General features: G+C 43.5%; 2 protein-coding genes and 1 non-coding gene across 6 annotated transcripts in view; 1 reads left to right on the forward strand and 2 right to left on the reverse strand.

Annotated features, from left to right (window-relative positions):
- Casc3 (CASC3 exon junction complex subunit) overlaps positions 1-4,208 on the reverse strand; it is a 26,522-nt gene extending 22,314 nt beyond the window's left edge. For both annotated transcript variants that reach the window (XM_076870021.2, XM_076870020.2), the window contains exons 1-3: positions 3,915-4,208; positions 3,509-3,536; positions 3,081-3,118 (exon numbers count right to left, since the gene is read on the reverse strand). In XM_076870021.2, coding sequence (XP_076726136.1) covers positions 3,081-3,118; positions 3,509-3,536; positions 3,915-4,145 — 297 coding nt within the window. In that variant the 5' untranslated portion in view covers positions 4,146-4,208. The remainder of the gene's footprint in view (positions 1-3,080; positions 3,119-3,508; positions 3,537-3,914) is intronic.
- Positions 4,209-8,083: 3,875 nt separating this feature from the next.
- Msl1 (MSL complex subunit 1) lies at positions 8,084-20,607 on the reverse strand. 3 transcript variants are annotated; one of them, XM_076871778.2, is made up of 10 exons: positions 20,096-20,170; positions 19,476-19,571; positions 16,524-16,747; positions 14,273-14,655; positions 12,310-12,357; positions 11,784-11,848; positions 10,340-10,407; positions 9,808-9,932; positions 9,569-9,641; positions 8,085-9,050 (listed from the first exon to the last, which is right to left on the reverse strand). In XM_076871778.2, exons 3-10 carry the CDS (start codon positions 16,724-16,726, stop codon positions 8,960-8,962), a joined length of 1,056 nt encoding a protein of 351 aa, XP_076727893.1. In that variant the 5' UTR covers positions 16,727-16,747; positions 19,476-19,571; positions 20,096-20,170; the 3' UTR covers positions 8,085-8,959. The 3 variants fall into 3 exon arrangements, with proteins under 3 accessions (XP_076727890.1, XP_076727891.1, XP_076727893.1); XM_076871775.2 differs by having other exon boundaries at positions 8,084-9,050; positions 19,476-20,607; XM_076871776.2 differs by lacking the exon at positions 12,310-12,357 and having other exon boundaries at positions 8,084-9,050; positions 19,476-20,607.
- On the forward strand, positions 9,240-9,313 carry Trnav-cac (transfer RNA valine (anticodon CAC)). Its single transcript has one exon. It is a non-coding gene; the product is annotated as a tRNA-Val (tRNA).
- Positions 20,608-20,904: the final 297 nt, after the last annotated feature.

A 20,904-nucleotide genomic window follows, 5' to 3' on the forward strand; every position in this document is an offset into this window, starting at 1 on the left:
ACCAAAATCTCTTAAATCTATCCATGTCTTACCAGTCACACTGGTGTTTTACCCTTCTTTAGAGCACCACTATCATGTTTCTTGGACTATCCTAACAAACTAACAGTTCTCTTGCCCTGCTGTTGATTCATGATCTACATGTAAATCCTCAGTTCCATATTTCCCCTTGCCATCAGACAACATCCAAACTCCTTTACATATAGAATGGTGAGCCATTATAAATTCAGAATCACCAAACCTCACTAAACATTCCAAGTGCCAAGCAATCTTTCCAATGCTTCCAGTCTGTAATGACTACTTCAAAATATTCCTCATTCCAAGCCTCTCACAACTTTCAATTCTGTCCACTTCTATTTTCACTGCCACTATTCTACATGCCACACTCACTGCTGGCCTATATTTCCCTAATAGCTTCCTTAACTAGCTCCTCTCTGTCCAATCTTATCAATCAATTCTCCCTGCTACACATAAACGAACTGTTATAATTACTTCTCAAATTTTACTGTGCATTAGCATCAACCTGGGATCTTACAAACATAAACATCTGAGTTTCCCAAGCCCCTCCAAGATTTTGTTTCAGTAGGTACTGGCCAACTGGATTTTCTCAAGGAAATATTCTCTGGATCTGGCAAACACTGCTTTAAAACTTAAATCTAACCATATGGGACTTTTATTTTAAAACACTTTAAAATTTTTTCACTTCCTTAGAATAGAACCCAAATACTTTTTTATTTTTATTTTGGTACCAGGGATTGAACCTAGGGACACTTAACCATTGAGCCACATCCCCAGTCCTTTTTTATATTTTATTTAGAGACAGGGTCTTGCTGAGGCCAGCTTTGAATTTAATCCGCCTGCCTCAGCCTCCTCATTTGCTGGGGTTACAGGCATGCATACTGTGCCCCATCATTTTTATTTTTGAGACAGGACCTTCCTAAATTGCTGAGACTCCTGCCTCAGGAGTTGCTAGGATTAGAGGCATTTGCCACCATATCCAGCCCTTGCCTTCCTATGTCTTAGTTATACTAAACATTTCATATTATACAATTCATCATGCAATCCAACCTTACAGGTCTTCTTTTCAATGTTCCCGCTATTTAGAAAACTCTGCCTAAGCCAGGGACAGTGGCACAGGTATGTAATCCCAGCAAATCCCAGACAGGACAATCGCAAGTTCAAGGTTAGCCTCAACAATTTAGTAAGACCCTAAGCTACTGAACAAGACCCTGTCTCAAAATAAAAAAAAATAAAAATAAAAAGGGCTGGTGATGTAGTTCAGTGGTAAAGCACCCTTGGATTCAATCCCCAGTGCCAAAAAAACACAAAAACCTCTCTGCCTGGCTAACTCCTATTTAAACATCCCATTCTGTTTCCAAATACCCTAAAAACAATCAGTTGCCCCTGCAATGTGCTCCCAACACATCTTATGCTTCCAATATCATGGCATTTATCAAACATTATAATAATTCTTGCTTAAATATCTCTTTTCCCCTCTTTGATCCAGAAAGTAAAACTCCACAAAGGAAGAACTACGTCTGTCTTTTACATAGTGCCTAATACAGTCCTAGCACAAACAGGTACTTAGTAAAGAAAAAGAACAAGTAATCCCCTTCATGATCCAGCCCCTGCTCATCAACTTACCTTTCTTTCTGTTACCCATCCTGTCCAACAATGCTCTAACCACATCAAACTATTTCAAGTCTCCAAATGCTCCACCTTCTCTCCTGTCTCTGGGCTTTCCTGCCTGTTTCCCCCTGTGCCTAGTACAAGTTTTGTTTTGCTAATTATAACATTCTTTCTTGAATGCCTGCGATGGATTCAGTGTTCAGTTTAATAACACTTTTCTTAACCCTATCCCAAGAGCTGTCATAAAGTGACAACTCTTTCATTTAGGTAAGACTGCCTAAATGTTTGTGGACTTCCTTAAGTTGTAAAATCCGAAAGATAGTAGTTATGTTAGATGTTCATTGCTGCATCTCCAGAGGTTTAACAGAATTCAAGATGTAATAACAGTTTCATAAAATTTACAGAATCTTTAATCCACAAGTCAATTCTTCCTGCATATACTCACATCATTAAATCCAGAATCAGGATTATTCAACAACTCCAAGACAGCCATTCTGGGAGCATCTGTAATTACTTAGTCATTCAAGACAAATAAGCTTTACTCTGGGAAACTTGGCTAGAGTCAGAAAGTCTTATCTACAACATGAAAGATGCTTGGGCTAGGGATGTGGCTCAAGCAGTAGCGCGCTTGCGTGGCATGCGTGCGGCCCGGGTTTGATCCTCAGCACCACATACAAACAAAGATGTTGTGCCCGCCGAAAACTAAAAAATAAATGTTAAAATTCTCTCTCTCAAATAAATAAATAAATAAATATGAAAGATGCTTTTGAATCTTTCAATATCCTATCCTTTCAAAGTCTTCAGGTACATATGAAAGAAAAAAAAAAAGTATTAATCCAACTGTCTAGCTTCTCAACCCAGACAGCATAAAACTGTCAAACACCTTTTGAAGGACTTGAAAGTTCTCTTATTTTCAAACTGGGCATGTTGGTCCAGGCATCTATAGTCCCAGCTCCTCTCGAGGCTAAGGTAGAAAGAAGTCCAGTCAACACATGGAGACCCCATCTCAAAAAAAAACACAAAAAACAAAAAAACAAGGCCAGGCACAGTGGCAAATGCCTATAATCCCAGGAGGATCTGGTTCAAAGCCAGTCTCAACAACAGCAAGGTGCTAAATAACTCAGTGAGACCTTGTCTCTAAATAAAATACAAAATAGGGCTAGGGATGTGGTTCAGTGGTCGAGTGACCCTGAGTTCAATCCCTGGTACAAAAAAAAAAAAAATTACTTTTTTCAAATATAGAGAAGCCAACTACTAACAGTTCAACCAACACTTGTAGCTTCAAGAGGCTTGTCCCAAGTTTCTACCACTAACTAAACAATACTTCCATTAAGTTTTGAAGAAACATAAATGACGAATACAGAAGAGAAACAAGTAGGGTCATGGTATTTTTGCAGATATTTTCAAAATGCATTTTATGACTTACACCAAAGAAAAAAATCTATTACACTCACTTCTGAGTCTTCTGCACTTTCATAGTCGGAGAGAACAGCTAAAAGAAAACAGAAATTTGTGAAGAAAAAGCAACAGAAATTATAATTGCATTCCTGACTTTTTATTGTGGGTCAGGCTAAAACTCTCAATTCTTACATCAACCTACCAAAGAGATAAAAGTAGGGGAAATTGACTGAGACTGATTTGCCCCAAGGCCACACTCCCAGAACCTCTTCTTTTTTGGGGAGTAGGGGTGCTGAGGATTGATCCCCATGCACCACTGTGCCTAGCCAAAAACTATGCTCTTAACCACTATGTTCCAAAAAGCCACTCTGCAGCACCGTCCCTCAAATCCGTAACAGTCTGAGAGGATGTCTATTGTTGGAAATGGGTGACCTGAGTTTATGTACACAAATACTCTTGTGATGAGGTAAAAAACAGTGCTCACCATCACCTTCCATGCCATCTTCACTCTCCTAAGGGGAAGGAGAAAACAGGGTTAGCTCTGTGATTTCCAGAAGTGAGAAGCCCAATGAAGAAATGTAGGTGGACTGTTGAAGACTCAACAAAAAATGGTTGAACAGACATGGAGAAAGGTAAATCTTTAACAAGTAATATCTGAGGGAGGCCTGCCTCTTCATCTCCAGTCCCAATTTCTGAATAAACATCCGCTTTTCATCTGCAGCGTCTCTTCCCCGCTCCCCAGAATCCCCCAACCTCTCCTTCCCTTGGGATTCCGGATGGCTGCAAACTCGCCCCGGGATAACTCTTCTCTAACAAAATCTGCTCCCAGCATCTCGCCTCACCTACACCCCGCCCCCGGCCGGCTCGCCGCCCCGCCCGCGCGCACTCACACACTCGGACTCCTCAGCGCTCTTGGCGCCCCCGCTCTCCACCCGCCGCAGATGGAGGGCCCCGCCGCGTCCACCGCGCTGGGAAGGCAGAGAGCCGCTGCCGCCGCCTCCAGCGCTCCCGCTGCAGCTCCCGCCGCCCCGCGCTAGGGAGCCGCCACTGTCGGAGCCCGAAGCACCAGATTCTTCGTCTTCCGTATCCTGCGAAGCGCGCTGCCGCCGCCGGTCCGCCATCTTACGGAGAACGGCCACAGCCGGCCAGCTCCTTACGCACCACGCCCGTCGCAGAGGCTACTGGGAAGCTCCAGAGCTAATCCCGGCATGCTTCACGTCCTGCGCTTGATCGCCCCGCTCTTCGGGGGGCGGAGCCTGCGCCCTGCGGCACGTTTTCGGGCAAACGGGATTACGTATTCGGTTACGTAAGGGAGGGTGATACCGTCCTTGGCTTCCCTTAGGCAGGCGCAGGGTGCCGGGAGCTGGACTTTGCCTGTCACTCGGGTCCCACACCCGGCCATCTTGGGCTTTCCTAGTAGAAGGCGTAGATAGATTTGTCATGGCTCCATTGCAGCATTTGGACTGTTTCATGGTTTTCTGTCTCCATTTTTCGTTTTGCCTATGTTTGAGGCAGAACATTTTATTGCATTCGTTTGGTCAAATCACGAATCAAATCAAGGTAAATCTCTAAAGCTGAAGTACTGGGTCATATTTGCCACATCAAATTTAAGCTAAGGGGTGAAGGAGAAACTAATGTTGCAGTGTGTTCTGTTGTCCTCCTTTCCTCTCCTTTTTCATGCGACTTCACACCCCAGCTGCCACCTCTATCAAAGTGATGGTAGTTTCATCAAGATTTTAGGCCCGATTTAAACAGATAAATAGAAACTAGTAAGTATTGGTTCAAAATCCTGATCTGATTTCCTTCTAGTTCAGGGTTACCAAACGGGAATGCTTTGATTTTAGCAAGGCAGCAATGAAAAAAAATTATATTTTCTTAGACCATAATAAGGATATACAAGGTGCAGGAGCTTTTCTTAGACCATAATGAGGATATACAAGGTGCAGGAGCTAAGTTATATTGTACCTAGGGGAGTTGACATTAAGATTATATAACGAACAAATAAAGTCACTGATATAGCACAAATTCTTTGCTAATATTTTTGTAAATCATAGTTAAGGATCCTTATGCGTATCAAATTTATAGACAGTATGAAACTAGAAGGAATTACGAATGCCTTCTTTTTTTGGGGGGTGGGGGATATTAGAAATTGAATTCAGGAGTACTCGACCACTAAGCCACACCCCCAGCCCTGTTTTGTATTTTATTTAGAGACAGGGTCTCACTGAGTTGCTTAGCACCTCGCTGTTGCTGAGGCTGGCTTTGAACCTGGGATCCTCAGGTCTCAGCCTCCGGAGCTGCTGGGATTACAGGCATGCGCCCGCGCCCCCGCCCCCGCCACGAATGACTTCTGAAACAGAATTAGGATCCAAACAATCTTAACTGGTGGCCAAAAACCATCTGTCTAGGTGGCCAAATGTAACAACTTGTAAATCCAGCTCCAAAAATCCAACTGCCTGAGTTCAAAATGGAGGATTATGATTTAATAAGTTACAGAAAAAGACCTGGAGAATTTATTGATCATACGTTAAATTAATGCAAATAAGGCTGTGAACTTTAATGTCTAATAAGGAAAGGGAAGTCTGTCATTTTGTCTTTTCAGTTATTTGGTCCAAATTCAGTTTTCAAATGGGCATGGCAGGGCGCTGGGGTTGTGGCTCAGTGATACAGTGCTCGCCTAGCTTGCATGAGACACTGGATTCTATCCTCAGCACCACCTAAAAATAAAAAAACAAAGATATTGTGTCTACCTAAAACTAAAAAATAAATTTCAAAGAATGGACATGGGTAAACTGTTCACTCATCCAGAAGGAACTGAAAATTCTGAATTTCTTTCTTTTGAGGAACAATTGTAAGACTTCTAAATGTTTACCATGAAGAGAAGACTTAGGATAGCCATAGCCATCTTAACTGTTAGATGGACTCTAAGGAAAAGAAGGGATTAACTTTTTTTCATCACCCTCAAAGGCAAAGCAAGAACCAGGGGGTTCAAGCAACAGGAAGTTAGGTGTTATTTTTGTTTTTAGCAAATTACAGTAGGATTTTCTCAAGTGAGAAGAGAATTCCTGCAGGAATAGAGAGGACCCAATAGGGGTTGCCTAGGAAAGACATTGGGTTGAAGCAGAGCTGGATTCATTTGTATGGAATGTTGTCCAAGAGAAATCATGTATTAAGGGTCAGACTAGATGACCTATAAAATATTTCCAGTTATGAGATTTTATTATTGTAGACATTGGGCATCAAGTATCCTACAATCTCGTTTTTAAAATTTGCCAGTTATATATAAGGAAGCACTCAACAGAGGGATGAAACAAACATTGCACTCTACACAAATGGAAAGGAGTACATTATATAAAAGGGAAAAATTATGTATTCTATTTTGTTGTGGAAATGGATTTCTTTTTCCCATCTTTTAAATATACAAGCAGAATTTTTCAACAAACCTAATAAATTGAAGCAGAAGTTCAAAAATTAACAGCCACAATAGTTTATTTACAATTGAACTCTTTATAAGATATTTACAAGACAACCAATTTTACACATCAGAAATGGTATCAAAAGTATGAATTACAACACAGACAACAATATGAAATGGGCATAAAACAAAGCTGAAGTGGACAGACAAGCAATTTCTCTTTTTAATTTATTAACGCTAGCTTAAACCTCGTTAAAGAAGGAAACAAAAAACTATGTTTTAGGAGAATTGCAGGGCCTTCAGTTGAAGATTGAATTTCACAGTGTTGTATCCCATGTAGGGAAAAATAAGACAAATTTTCCCCTCACTCTTAACACACTGTAATTTCACCCTTGGAACTTTGCTCCAACCTCCTTGTCAAGGAACCTCAAAGTACTCAAATTAAAGGAGAATTATCTAGAAGAGGGGACAATAAAATAAGAGGCCCTCAGAGAAAGGGAGAACCAAGGAAATAGAATCCACTTAAGTCTGGCCAGATAGCACCTCATGGATTCCTCTCAGTCAAGCAAAAGTTCAATATCTGAGGAGTCCCCTGTGTAGGGCAGAAATATAAAGGTTAAATTTCCTAACCCACCCCTAAAATTAGGAATCTGACAAGTGCTGAAATCAAGAAGAAACTGAGAGGGATCAGGGAACAAAGTAAAGAGACACTGATTGGGGTATTTTTTCCTTTGGGGCACATTATAAAGGAACATAACAGGTCAGAAAAGGACTACTAAACAGCTTGCCACATTAAAATAATGGAGAACAAAGAAAATCTGGCCCAATTTTTCTAGAAATCTCCTTTTCCTTTCCTTTCTTGTGATGTGAGATGAGAGCCCCTAGTGGAGTAAGTCCTATTTCTCTCTACATCCTTACTGCAATGAAGTTTGCAGCAGGTTCCCTTATAGAGAGCCCACTCTCCTAAGCAGATGGAGTTACAAATGAAAACCCATAGACACACACACACACAAACACACACACAAACACACATACACACACACACACACAGAGAAATAAGAGCAGCAAGATCATCCAAGAATACTACATGTGCTGCCGGAATAATTCTTTCAAAGTCAAACCCAGGGAGCACAGATGAACATTTCACAAAAAGCTTTAGCAGTGGGAGGCCCCTGAGGAACTTTTCTTCTTTTCCCACAATGGTGTCCCGTTCTCTCTCATGCTCCACTGATGGGCCGGCCACACACCCTACATACCTTGGCTTCTCCTCTAAAAGTGCTAATAATCTGGGGACATATTCTCTTCATGGATAAAAGCCCCTACCTTCTAGGAGATTAGACCCCTACTTGTTTTCACACAATAGTCCTGAAGACTAAGGAAAGGCAATTCCTATATATTTAAGACCAGAAGTCTTGTCTCTATTTTTCTTCCAGATAGTTAACAGGGATCGTACACTGAGACCAAAGTGGCCTGGGAGTGCTGTCCTGAAATTTTTCTAACAAAACGGAGGCAGGGGAAGGGACCAAGATGGTACACATACAAATGTATTTTTACAAAGTGAATGGAGAAGCTCATTAGGTACATCTGTTTGTTTCAAGATTTAGACATTTGCCAGCCAAAGGAAGCACACATTTCCACCCCTCCCCCCACCCTCCCTAAATCTCTACCCCACCACCAAGAGCTCAGCTAAAAGGATAAAGCCCAACTAAGGAATACTTGAGAAGTGATGTGACACAAGGACATCTATACAGGTTCTGGCATGCCATCCCCAAATGACAAATGCTTCTTTTTAGCACCGCAACTTGTCTGAAACTAACATTCCCATTCACTTTTCCAAAGATTTTATTTTTTGAGGGGTGGGGGAAGAACTTTAGTTACCCATTAATTAAGAAAATAATCACAGTCACATATCCCTTCCCACATGGCTATATCACAGAATAGTTTTAAAAGAACAACTATCTTTTCCAGATATTCATCTACCAAATCTCCAATCTTTTTCCTACTCTGTGAAGATGACTTGCTTCATCACTTCACTTGTTATTCCTCATCTGGTCCTAATGCTCATGGTGAGGTTTTTTGTTTTATTTTAGGGTAAAAACCACTATACCCAAGCTATACAGAGAGTATGCGAGGGCAAGAAGAGTGCCAGGCAGAGAGCTCCTAAAGGCAGGGATTGCTTCATCTTACACATGTCTAATGAAGAGAGCCCTTGTACCCCTTTAACATAGGCAAATGTGTAGAAGCAGACCCATCCTATAGGTTTAGCTTGAGAACTCATTTCCCCAAAAAGGGAAAGAAAATCCCAATCACCCTCCATAATTGACAATTAGCCCAATGAAAGAGAGTTTTTAGGAAATCAGAGTGATGAAAACAAAACTAAAATTGAGGGAGTATGGAAGGATATTATCAAAGAATGATGATAACATACATGAGGACATAGGTCACATATACAGGTCTCTGCCACTCTCTGGGAATGGCATGCTACAACTATCTGAAGACAGAGGGTTGTTGTCAGCACAGCTATTTCCTACACGTCCGGTGAGGTGTTTGCTTCTTCTGGATCTCCAACCTGCATCGGCTACGCTCATCCAACCAGGGCAGCTCAAAATTCCTGGCAAAAAGGGATAAGGAACAACTTGCAAGACCAGAAAGGATTCAGTGTGGACATCATATTAATTCCAAAAAAATCATGTCTCTCAAGACATTTAGCCCTGAATTCTGAGTCCCAAGTCTGGAGTGTCTTTCTTGCCTCAAAGCCACAGCAACAGTCAGTATATCATTAAAGTGACAGAGTAGGGCTGGGGATATAGCTCAGTTGGTAGAGTGCTTGCCTCACATGCACAAGGCCCTGGGTTCAATCCCCAGCATCACACACACACACACACACACACACACACACACACACACAAAGACAGAATAACCTATTTCTAACTCAAAAAGCAATCCTCCTATTCCTGGCTTGGGAATTTTATCCCTGCAAAAGCTATTTGTCCAAGTAGCCTTATTTCTATCAAAGAATCATGGCTATCCCTAAGCCACCTGGTTCTACCTTCTATCTAGGCTTCCATGCATCTGAAAAGGAGATACAGGCAACCTAAGAGGGGAGGGAGAAAAGATCTTCATACTTACTGTGGAGTTAATTTTGGTAATGGTCGTCCAAATGCTACAACAGGCAAGAAGGGGGTAATCATCAAACTTTCAACTATGGAAAAAAGTCAAATGGGACCTCATTAGTGACAAAGATGCCAAGTGTCTAGAAACTATACTCAGCTCCAAAATATAGTACAGAACATGACAGTGTGGAGCCTTGTACCCTTTTTTTTCTCCTTTGAAAAACCTACTATTTTAGATAGGCAGAACTTACTTACCATCATCTGGTTCAGGGAAAAATGAGGTAACCTCAGGCTCAGATTCCTGAATTCCTTTCTTTTTATACATTCTGAGCTGCAGTCGCTGTAAAATTCTTTGTTCCCTGATCCTCTGAATATCCCATCTGTAGAAAACCAGACAAACAAAAGAAACAAACCCAATATTACTACTTACCCAAAATTTTCTCTAAAAAAGCAACTCACACAATCCAGATGCTAGGAAGATCCTTGCTGACTCCTTTAGGTGAGGTAAAGAGAACTGACTGCCTGTTTAGGGAAGAGCTGTTTAGGTTTAGGAGTCTAGACCACATGTTGGTGTTCCACACAAAGCAGAACAGAATAAGGGGATAAATGAAGAAAAAGAAGCCAAACTTGTTTACCCTACAACTACCACTTCCAACTAAAATACTCAACCATCTGGGAAGCTAGTAATGTAATAGTGTTAAAAGCTCCAGGACTCTCCACAGCATGGAAGTGGAAGGTCAGTGTCCTAGAGTGGAACTGTTCACAGAATGCGTGTTTCTGGCCTTACCTTTTCCTTCTCTTTTCATCCAGCTCCAGTTTTGCATGCCGCTTAGAAAACACACTGTCATCCAGATTCTGTGTAAGAAACAACAGTGATAAACTATTAATCACCATGTCACTCTTATATACTAACTAAGTAACATCCAGCTTCCAGGAATGTAAAATTTTTTACCTGAGTCTGTGAGTTCTAGGGATATCATGTGAATCTCTTGGTAACAAATCAATTAAACATGTACTCCTCTCCCTACCCTCACCTTTTCAGAATCTCTGAACTTCAAGATCATTCCCATAATTTTCCAAGGTAAAAGTTAGGTCAAACTGAAACACCCCTGATATTGCCTTAAACTCTCCCTCCACCATTCTTTATAAGAGTCTAAGTTTAAAATACTAAAATTTTAAGAGTCAAATGAGCTTGTAATTAACATATCTGTGTGTGTGTTTGTGTGTGTGTGTATGATATATTTTTTTTATTTTTATTATTATTATTTTTTTGGTTATCAGGGATTGAACTCAAGGACACTCAGACCACTGAGCCACATCCCCAGCCTTATTTTGTATTTTATTTAGAGACAGGGTCTCAGTGAGTTGCTTAGTGCCTTGCTTTTATTGAAGCTTGCTTTGAACTCACGATCCTCCTACCTCAGCTTCCCAAACTGCTGGGATTAGAGGTGTCCACCATGCCCAGTCAGAATATATAAGTTTGTTGCTAAATTGAATATGCTCATTTTCCTCTTTAGCATGAAACCTAACTTTGTTTTGGACACTACCTAGCTACTTATATAGTTGTTGATAGAACTTTATTTTTATTTATTCCTATGTGGTGCCGAAATAGAACCCAGAGCCTCACACGTGCTAGGCAAGCATTCTCCCACTGAGCTACAACCCCAGCCCCTACTTATTTTTTAATAATCACTTAACTACTCTGGATTTCAGTTTTCTCATGTATAAAACGAAGAAATTAGACTTTCTGGCCTTAAAGTTCTATTAAATCTATTCCATAGTACTATGACATATTCAAGTTACACTTCCTTTATGTGTGTGTGTGTGTGTGTGTGTGTGTGTAGGGGGAGCCACCTGCAAATTTAACCCAGTACTACTCTACCACTGACCTACATTTCTACCTCTTTTATTTTTTTTTTTTATTTTGAGATAGGGTCTTGTTAACTTGCTGTGGTGAGCCTTGAACTTGTGATCCTCCAGCCTCAGCCTCTGAGTCACTGGGATTACAGGCATGCTATGTGCTGCCCAGCTATTTTTTTTTTTTTTTTTTATAAAAGGCAGGGTCTTCCTATGTTGCCCATGCGAGCCTCAAACTCTGGATTCAAGCAATCCTCCTGCCTCAGTTTCAAGAGCAGCTGGGATGACAGTTACATGCTACCATGCCCAGCTAAATATTCCTATATTCTCTTGAGTTTCTTACTCCCTCCCATTGATCGCTGTTAGGTACTTACCTCTAGAAGGTCTGAAGGATTTGGGTCCCTTAGAGGCTCTACAGAATGGTCCCTCCAAGAAGGAACTGAAAAAAAAAAGAAAAAGAAAAAGAAAGAGAGGAGGGGTGGAACCACCCTTAAATCCACAGTCATACAACCCTCCAACTATTCACTAGGACAAGAGGTCTCTCCCCAGATAAGACAAGGTTACCAAGTGATAGGAATCCATTCTATGGCCTCACCTGAAGCCATATTCAGTGTCCTCGCTATGGTATAAAAGAACCTAAAATGCCATTGCAGTCTGCCAAACTCAGGATCACAAAAAACCCTAAGCCAATACCTGACAATTCATATAATGGATGCTATTGCAGTTCCTGAAAAACAACTGAAATTTGTTGTCATTTTGAAGTCTATGGTAGCGAATCAATCAAACACCAAGGAATCTCACTCTCCCACATCCAAATGATGGGGAATGCAGCTCCCAACCATCCACCATCCCACCAACCCCCACCCCAGGCCCAGCCATCACAATTCCTATTCTACTCACCAGCCAAGACTGAAGTTTCTCCTGCAACACTTGATGGCATCAGACACCCTAAATAATGCAGGAAAGAAGAATCATCTCAGTGTAAAAAGAAAAAAAGCCCATACCCAAAATGGAGGAAAGGATCATCACTGAAGTTCTCACTAGGAAGCCATTTTGTTTTTTGAGTTGCTCTTTTGAGAATTTCTCTCTGGGGGAGGGGAAGAGGGAACAACAGACAAAAGAAAAGAAAATAAGCCCACCACTTTTTTTTTTACACTGAGACGACTTCTTTTCTTCATTATTTAGGGTGGTTTCCCTGCAACAGTTGATGGCCAAGGATATCAAACCTTAAACTCAGAACATGGCAGGTGAGTAAAAGTTGACCCTATTTTTCAAATAAAAGATCAGTGTTCTCAAAACTTACATATGTAGTCTTCTTCAACAGCTCCCTCCTCCCTCCAAACAAACTACCTTGCTGGTCCAGCCTCAACAACATGTACAAAGACTTTAGCTTCCTTAGAACAAGCCATTGAGACTTCCTCTTGAGATAGGGGCATCAAGAGTAAAGATTCACACATTTACTCATAACTCGGGCTCCTCAAGGAACTGGGATCTCTCCAATCATACTCCTTCATATTGTTAATGCCCACAATCTCAGAGGTGTTTGGAAATTGCTGTACTAGGGCAGACAAAGTTTTCAAAAACAGCCAGCCACACAGAATAGCTCTGGACCAAGCCATTTCCCAATTCCGGATGGGAAGTTGCTTCATGGTTTCTCTTAAGTTGTTACACAGCATTGCCATGGCAGCAAAAAGGTTAGCATTAAGGATAAACCTGTTCAACTGACTGAACCAACAAAAAAAAATCTGAATCTAGATCAGGATCCTACTCTATCTCATATACTCAAGTGTGAGACCTAATGAATATTAGGTAATTAATCTACCTTCCCCACTTAATTTTGTCACCAGAGCAGCCAAACAAAGCCTGGAGAATGCTCTCAACTTATTGGAATGGATTCCCATCCCCATCTCTGCTAGGGAAAGGCACAGTGGTAGAAACTCAGGGCTGAGGCTCTATCCAAGAAGGCTTTCCCCACCATTACCCCAGAGCACCCACAGCGACTGTCATAGACTAATGTCACATGATTGAAGACACATTTCAGTTACTGGTTGATGTAGGAGATAGGGGAGCATCTCTGTGTGGAAGCCATAAAGAAAACAAAACAAAACAAAAAAAGGGGAATGAAGACCAAAGTCCCACACCCCACACCCTCCCCAAGCAGCTCAGATATCCCAAGATAGTCCTTATTGTTTGAAAAATAGTTTGTAGACCATTTTATTTAAATATATGAACAACCAATGGGCTACTGCAATCCAAGTAAACTCTTCACATTTTAGAACCTTTGTGAAGTATAGTAAGATAAAGTAAGACTGTTGGTCTTTGGCAGATTCCTCCTGCCCCCCAGACCGGGACATAGAGATACAGATAAATGCTTATATAGTTAGAGCGGAGGCCCAGGTGAAATTCCCCACCCCAAGCTGGCTCCCCAACCAAAAATTACCATTGGCCCCTGAGAACACCCAAAGACCACCCTCCCAGGTTTCACACAATATCAATTGCAGGAACAGTCGTGCATGGCAAAGTATAAGTTCTATGCATTTCACAGCACAGAAAACCCTTCTTTCAGAGGGCATGCAAGTTGCCGGAGATTACACCCCCAAGTCTGGTGCTCTTGTGATGAGCAACTTACTGGCAAACACATCTCCCAGTGTTGTAAGCAGGCAAATACATTGAGCACATTTTGCTGTAATTCCATCTATTTGCAATGCCTGCACAGTGTCTGTCTCTGGCTGTTAACTTACTCATTCTTGACAGAACTCTGCTTTATTGATTGCACTTTTTAAAAAATGCCAAAGGCATTTTCACACTTGTTAGCTTGACCGCCACCACTAGGGTATAAGAGCAAGTGTTCTCTATGCCTTACTTGCTACAGTCTCCTCCTTCTTTGGAGAGGATTCCCGTAATGGTAACGGTGATGGGGGAGGCTGGTGCCAACGACACAAATACATTTCTGTGGTAGAAAGGTACGGCAAATCTTCTATCTCACTTGAGAAGGATTTCTCCTTAGGGTGGGCGCTGGATCCCTTTTGGGGAGTGGAGAGTCTTGGTGGGGTGTCCACTGAAGACCGGGGCTTTTCTGGGGTTTCTTGGCTCCTCAATTCACGTTTACAAACAGTTTCAGATAGGGAACCACAGGGTTCCTCTTTAATGGGAGAGTGCTTAGGAGTTTTTGTTTTGACTTTTGAAAATTCAGGAGCCAGCTTTTTAACAGGAGTCTTTCTTTCTGTACTTCCAAATGGGGTTTTCCTAATAGATAGGGAAGAAAATGTGATAAAATTTATTGACTCTTGAATAAAATCTGACCTAATTTACATTTTGGAACAAGACAACGAGTTTCTTCTCTTGACTCAGAATGAGTACCACCATGTACTTAAATATCTGGTGCTCATTTGGAAGTCATGAGCAGAAATGGCCTCGTACCTAAACAGTATGTTGAATAGGCCCTTAATAAGTGCTTGTTGAACAAGTTAGTTTCCATACTTAAGAATCTAATAGTACCTATTTTCTGCTAATTTTCACCCTTAGGAACTAGGGAATTAAACACAGGGATACTCTATTACTTAGCTACATCCTCAACCCTTTCCTTTTTTTATTTTGAGACAGGGACTTACTAAGTTGCTTAGGCTAGTTTGTGATCCTCCTGTCTCAACCCCCAAATTGCTGGGATTACAGGCAAGTATCACTGCACTTGGAATTGCTTACTATATTAAAAAACATTTTTATTTTATTCAAAGTTCTATAGCCAAAGTTTGGTGTCACTACTCTGTGCCAACTATTTCATTACTTCCAACTACAGATTAATATAATCTCTATTTTAACCCCCAGCTGGATATGGTGGCACATGCCTATAATCCCAGTAATTCAGGAGGCCTTTAAGGCAGGATGGCAAGTCTGAGGCCAGTCTGGACAGCTACATGAGAAATAAATAAATAAAGAGAATTAGGGATGTAATTCAGTAGTAAAGTGCTCCTGGGTTCAATCCCTGTACAAAAAACAAAATAATTACTTTATCCCCCAATCATATACCATGTTGATTACAATCTCTTATTTTTTCTTTGCTGTCTGCTGGCTCTCTTTCTCCTACCTCTCTCTCCCTCCCTGCACATCTCCAGAACGCCATTTCTTTTTTCTCTTTGCCAATCTAAATTCCTTAACTTCTTTTTTAAGATCCATCTGCTCCTTATGAAGTTTCAGAATTCTAAGAATAATCTTTAATATTCCTGAATCTTACAAAAATTAGTTTGTATCAGTTTTGTAAATCTGCATATTTTATCAAATTTGAATTCTGAGTTTTCAAAATTTTTTTGCCTATCCTTACAGTCTGATTAATTTCTTTAAGTCCAAAGACAATTATGTGGGGCTGGGGATGTGGCTCAAGCAGTAGCGCGCACGCCTGGCATGCGCACGGCCCGGGTTCGATTCCTCAGCACCACATACAAAGATGTTGTGTCCGCCGAAAACCAAAATAAATATTAAAAAAAATTAAAAAAAAAAAACAAAAAACAAAGACAATTATGTGTGTTTTTGTTTTGTTTTGTTTTTGTTTTTTGGTGCCAGGGATTAAACTCAGGGGCACTCAATCACTGAGCCATATCTCCAGCCTTATTTTGTGCTTTTTTTAGAGACAGGGTCTCACTGAGTTGCTTAGTGCCTCGCTGTTGCTGAGGCTGGCTTTGAACTCGCGATCCTCCTGCCTCAGCCTCCTGAGCCACTGGGATTACAGGCATGCACCACTGTACCTACCCTGCTACACTGTACCTACCCTGCTAAGCATTATATTTTGTGTCTACTAGCACCTTACACAATAGAGGTATTAATACTTCTTAACTTGAACTACTACAGTTTTCTTTAAGAAACTCAGCTGTCATATTTGTTGCACATTCTCTTTATGATGTACTCTGCATTCTGTAATTACTACTGTGACCAAAGTGTTCCTAACAGACTTTTATAGCCTATACAAGAAAGTTTCAAGACAATTTCACAGTATAGAAGACTTCATAATTCAGGCTATGGCTCCTATAAAACCAATTCATAAATCCCAATCCCCTACTCTCAGTCACTGGTAACAAGTGTTCTCATCAGGTCCAAACAGTAGAAAAAAGTTATCAGCATACCTTTTGTGTCCCTTTCCACTCCGCCCACATGAGAAAGGCTTGGGAGGCAGAGTCTGGGATGTCTCGGAAAGCTCCGGCTGGCACTCCAGTTTAATTTTCTCAGATAGCTCTGTTTCCTCTCTCTCTTCAGTTTCATAGCCCTGAAACAGCTTGTGCCTTTCTTTCTCGTTATCCTTCTTTACCAGCTGCATCCGCCTTTCCATACGTTCAATCCGAGCAAGGAGCTAAAAGAGAGTGGCAAAATGGAGATTTAGCACACACACAAAAATTAAACACAGGCACTTTGGCCCATTTAGGAATCAGCATAGTCTTCTGCCTTTCTCTGAACCCTATGGATTCAACCAGGTCTTTTTTGGCAATGCTGGGGATAGAACCCAGACCTTGGGCATACTAGGCAAGTGCTCTACTACTAAGCTACATCCCAGTCCTATTCAACTTATTTTTAATTGGCAGACATTAATCCGAATAGTTTTCCTTTAAACGCAGTAAAGAAGACAAGTTATGCTGTTTAATTTTAGGGGTTTATCTAGATGGGAAAAAGTATGGGGAAGTCTGAAAGAAGATCCTCTCCATTGGGAGGGGCCACAGCAGAACTTTTAATGGCACAATCTTTGTACTGCTATCCTTGTGGCTCCTAGTTGGTTTTAGAGTTTCCAGAATTACTTTATATATGTTCTCTACCTTTTCCCCCTATGATGCTGGGGACTGAATTCATGGTCTTGCACACATTAGGTAAGTACTCTACCACTAAGCTACACCCTATGTTCTTTTAAGAGGTCCCAAGATGTCTAAACCCTATTCTCTCTACTTCCACTCCAGAACTCTGTACACAATGGTGATGTCCAAATAGTGCATTGAGAAGGAATTAAGAGCTCCCACAGTGACACTAGGGATGGCAGTGCTGTTTGTAAGTGGTGTATTTGTGCATTGGGGGGATACTTCTAAAATTATGAACACTCCACTCAATAATTCAAACACAACATATTGCTTTGCATTTTAAGTAACAGAAAATAGATTATACCTACTTATCTAAATATTTATTAAAATCAGAGTCCTTTAATTCTAAGTAAAAGGAAGAATCACATACACAGAAAATGGAAGTCTATTGTCATCAAAAACTTCACATTAACTCAGTTTTAAGAAAGGTGCCCATTGTGCTACTTACACCCTATTACAAGAATTGTGTCTGGGTTAAACAGTGATATTAATGCTGCCTTCATTACATCCGTTACATAGATTTCAACAGAGGCCAAACAACTAAAATAAAAGAAAAAAAGCCTAAACAATGCTCAGACTGCAATACACAACAGAAACCTCCAATGCCAAGTTCAGACTGACACTATCCTTAACTCACCCCACTTTCCCGGCTTAGGAAAGCCTCCAAAGGGGCTATTACCTCAGGAACTGAGCAGAAACCCCAACAATCAGCAGAGAGACCCCTTGTCTGCCATACTCTCATTTCTTCTCCTTATATCTGTTTTGATTCACAGCCTTAGCATTACTTAACCACAGTCTGTGGGTGACATTTCCTTGATTTCTTCTTCACTGGCCCTTCTCTTTCCACCCCCTCCCCATGTAAGGATATGATGTGTTGTAATTACAGTATCATCACACCCCTGGACTGCAGTACAGTAGCTGAGCAGTGCCACCTCCATGTTGAGTAACTTCCACAAATCAACACCATGAGATATTTTAATGAGACCTGCCCCAGCTCTCATTCTACCTTGCAGAATGCATTCTCCAATAAAACAGCCGCCTGATGCGATTCATTTGAAAAGCAAACAAAATGAATAGCCCTTTCCTCCCCTGCTCAGCCCTTGGCGCACACAACGCCACAGAGAGAGAGGAGAGAGAAAACTGCTGCAGCCTGAACACAATTGTAGAAACCATGTTTATTTTTAGACAGCTAAAGGTATGTTAACACAGTAATACCCCATCACCCCAGCTCCCCTGATATCTGAAGGAGTATGTTTATTGCCTAGGTGTCCTTAACTAACTGCAGCAGTAAAAAACAAGCCTATGGAGTCACACTCCTTAGAAGCACAAAGAAATAATAAACGACTTCCTACTACGTTAAGATTCTAAAACAGGGATTTTATGCACAAAGGGGGTGTCTACTTAATATACTGAACAAGCTTACTTTCCCCTGATGTCTTAAAATCTTCCAGCTTCAAACACCATGCTTATACAAGGGATCTGGTCAATGGGTCATGTTTTATAACTCAGATTCCTATTAAAGACTGTCTGAGGGCTGGGGTTGTGGCTCAGTGGTAGAGCGCTCGCCTAGCACACATGAGGCACTGGGTTCGATCCTCAGCACCACATTAAAAAAAAAAAATGAAATAAAGATATTGTGTCCACCTACAACTAAAAAAATAAATATAAAAAAACTGTCTGAAATCAAGGGCAGGGATTCTCATAACATCATTTAAGAATGCTAAAATAAGATTCCACGTAAATCACCTCTATCCTTCTGCTTGCTAAAAGGCCATTGACCCTCCTGTCTAAAGATGCTGCAGCAGTGGTTAGAGCAACAGCTGCTAAGTCCCTCTCCTCCACAATTTCTAACGCAATAGCTCTTTAATTTAACCCCTTCCATACAGACATCACATTTGCACCCCACCCTTTCATTTTTAACCCCTCACAATTCAGGTGTTTTCCCACTCTAAATGCCTTTCCCACAAGTTTGGGGTTGTCATTTTAAATTAACCCTTTGACACCCAAATCCTTCCTTCCCCCTCCCCCTGGGAGGTTGCCCTTTAACCCTTCTCTCTGACCCAACGTGTCTGTGAGCCTGGCTCCCAAGGACCCGGCACCTAAGATACTCCCTTGCTGGTGGCCAACCTCCTCTACCCCCTAACCCAGGGGACCTTAGCCTTCTACAGCACCCCTTCCCCTGAGCATGCGCATAACTTGCTCCTCGTCCCGAACGCAGGTTAACCCCTCCCGTACCGTGTCTCTCTCTGACTTCAGCTCCTCGATCTCCTTTTCCTTGGCCTGCAGCTGCTGCTGCTGCTGTTCGATGAGGTCCAATTGCAGCAGAAGGATCTGTTTGAGGCAGGCGGCCTGACTGGAGGCTCCCGAGCCGCCGCCACCCCCGAGAGGGCTCTTCCTCATACTCTTCCATCTGCCCTCGCTGGCCGCCAGGGTCCCGGCGGTGGCGGTGGGCGCGAGGGGTGGCGGCCCGGGCAGAGGTAGTGGTGGGGGTCCCGCCGGGTCCGAAGCGGTGGCAGCTGGGGGAGCCGCCCCACCCTTGTCCCCAGCCCAGGGCGTAGGCTCTTTGGCCGCCGCCACGAGAGAGCCCGTCTGAATGGGCAGCACCGCCTGATACTTGGGCCGGGGGCTGCAGCCAGCGCCGGCTGCGGCTGGCTCCCCCCCAGTGCCGGCTTGTTTGGTGGCCGGGGGCGGACAGGGCAAGGGCACCGAACCGCCCCAGCTCTCTTCCTGCTGCCCGGGGGCCGCCCCGGCCGGGAGTAACAAGCCCCGGCCCTTGCCGCCGCAGCCGGCCGGGGAAGGCGCGGGGCTCCCGCCCTGGGAGGAGGCCAGCGGGGGTCCCGGCTCCTTGAGCTTACGGTGCCGGGGGAGGAAGTGGGCTTCGGCCGCCCCGGGCTCGTCCTCCGGCCCGCCCAGCGCCGCAGCCCGCTCGTAGTCCAGTCGCTGCTCAGGGTTGCCGCCGGCAGGGGCCGCGGCCGCCTTGAACACTGCGGATCTCATGGTCATAGTGGTCCGGAGCAGCGCCGGGGACCAAGACGGAGGAGGGGGTGGGGAAGGGGCGAGGTGCGGGGGGTCGAGGACGGAGGAGGGGGAGGGGAGTTTGGCGGGCTCGCCTCAGCAGCGCGGCAGCAGGCCCCTGCTAGCGCGGCTCCGCCGAGGCCCGGGCGCCATCCCGCCGGCGTGCGGAGAAGTGGAGGCCGCAGCTGAGGCCCGCCGCCGGCCCATAGGGGCCTCGCCGCCGCCTCTGCTGCCGCCGCCGCCTTCGCCTCAGAGGCAGGAGCTCGCACCCAGCCGCCCCCGAGCTCATCCCCGGAGCTCGCTTCGGCCCCCCCTGGCCCGGCCGGGCCCGCCTCGTCTCCCCACCCCACACCCCCCTTCCCCGCCCCGGCCCCCCGCCCCGGAGCTCGCCTCAGCCGCCCCGAGCCTCCATTTTCCCCCCCCTCCTCCTCCTCAGGAGGGGGTGGGAGGGATGGGTCCGCCCAAAGCCCTCCTACTCCTGGAGGGGGTCTGCTGCCTCCCCCGGGGGTCTCCGCAGCTCCGAGTCCCCCTCCCCCACAGTCACCCCCGGCGCCTCAGCGTTTCCCTTTAAAAAAACGGAGCCGCTGGTAGCCGCCGCAGCCGCAGCGGCCGCCGACCGGAGGGCGCATGCGCGGGGAGGGCAGCGGGC

Source organism: Callospermophilus lateralis, chromosome 11 (assembly GCF_048772815.1).
Source record: "Callospermophilus lateralis isolate mCalLat2 chromosome 11, mCalLat2.hap1, whole genome shotgun sequence".
Classification (NCBI taxonomy): domain Eukaryota; kingdom Metazoa; phylum Chordata; class Mammalia; order Rodentia; family Sciuridae; genus Callospermophilus; species Callospermophilus lateralis.

What these genes read in the sequence shown, in the direction of transcription:
- Msl1 (XM_076871775.2), bottom strand. Translation starts at nt 20,243, where the DNA reads ATGACCATGAGATCCGCAGTGTTCAAGGCGGCCGCGGCCCCTGCCGGC. An exon ending in TGAAGTCAGAGAGAGACACG is followed by an intron (nt 16,748 to 19,475) that starts GTACGGGAGGGG and finishes ACTCTCTTTTAG; the next exon opens with CTCCTTGCTCGGATTGAACG. An exon ending in TTTCCCTGAACCAGATGATG is followed by an intron (nt 9,642 to 9,807) that starts GTAAGTAAGTTC and finishes TTTTTTCCATAG; the next exon opens with TTGAAAGTTTGATGATTACC.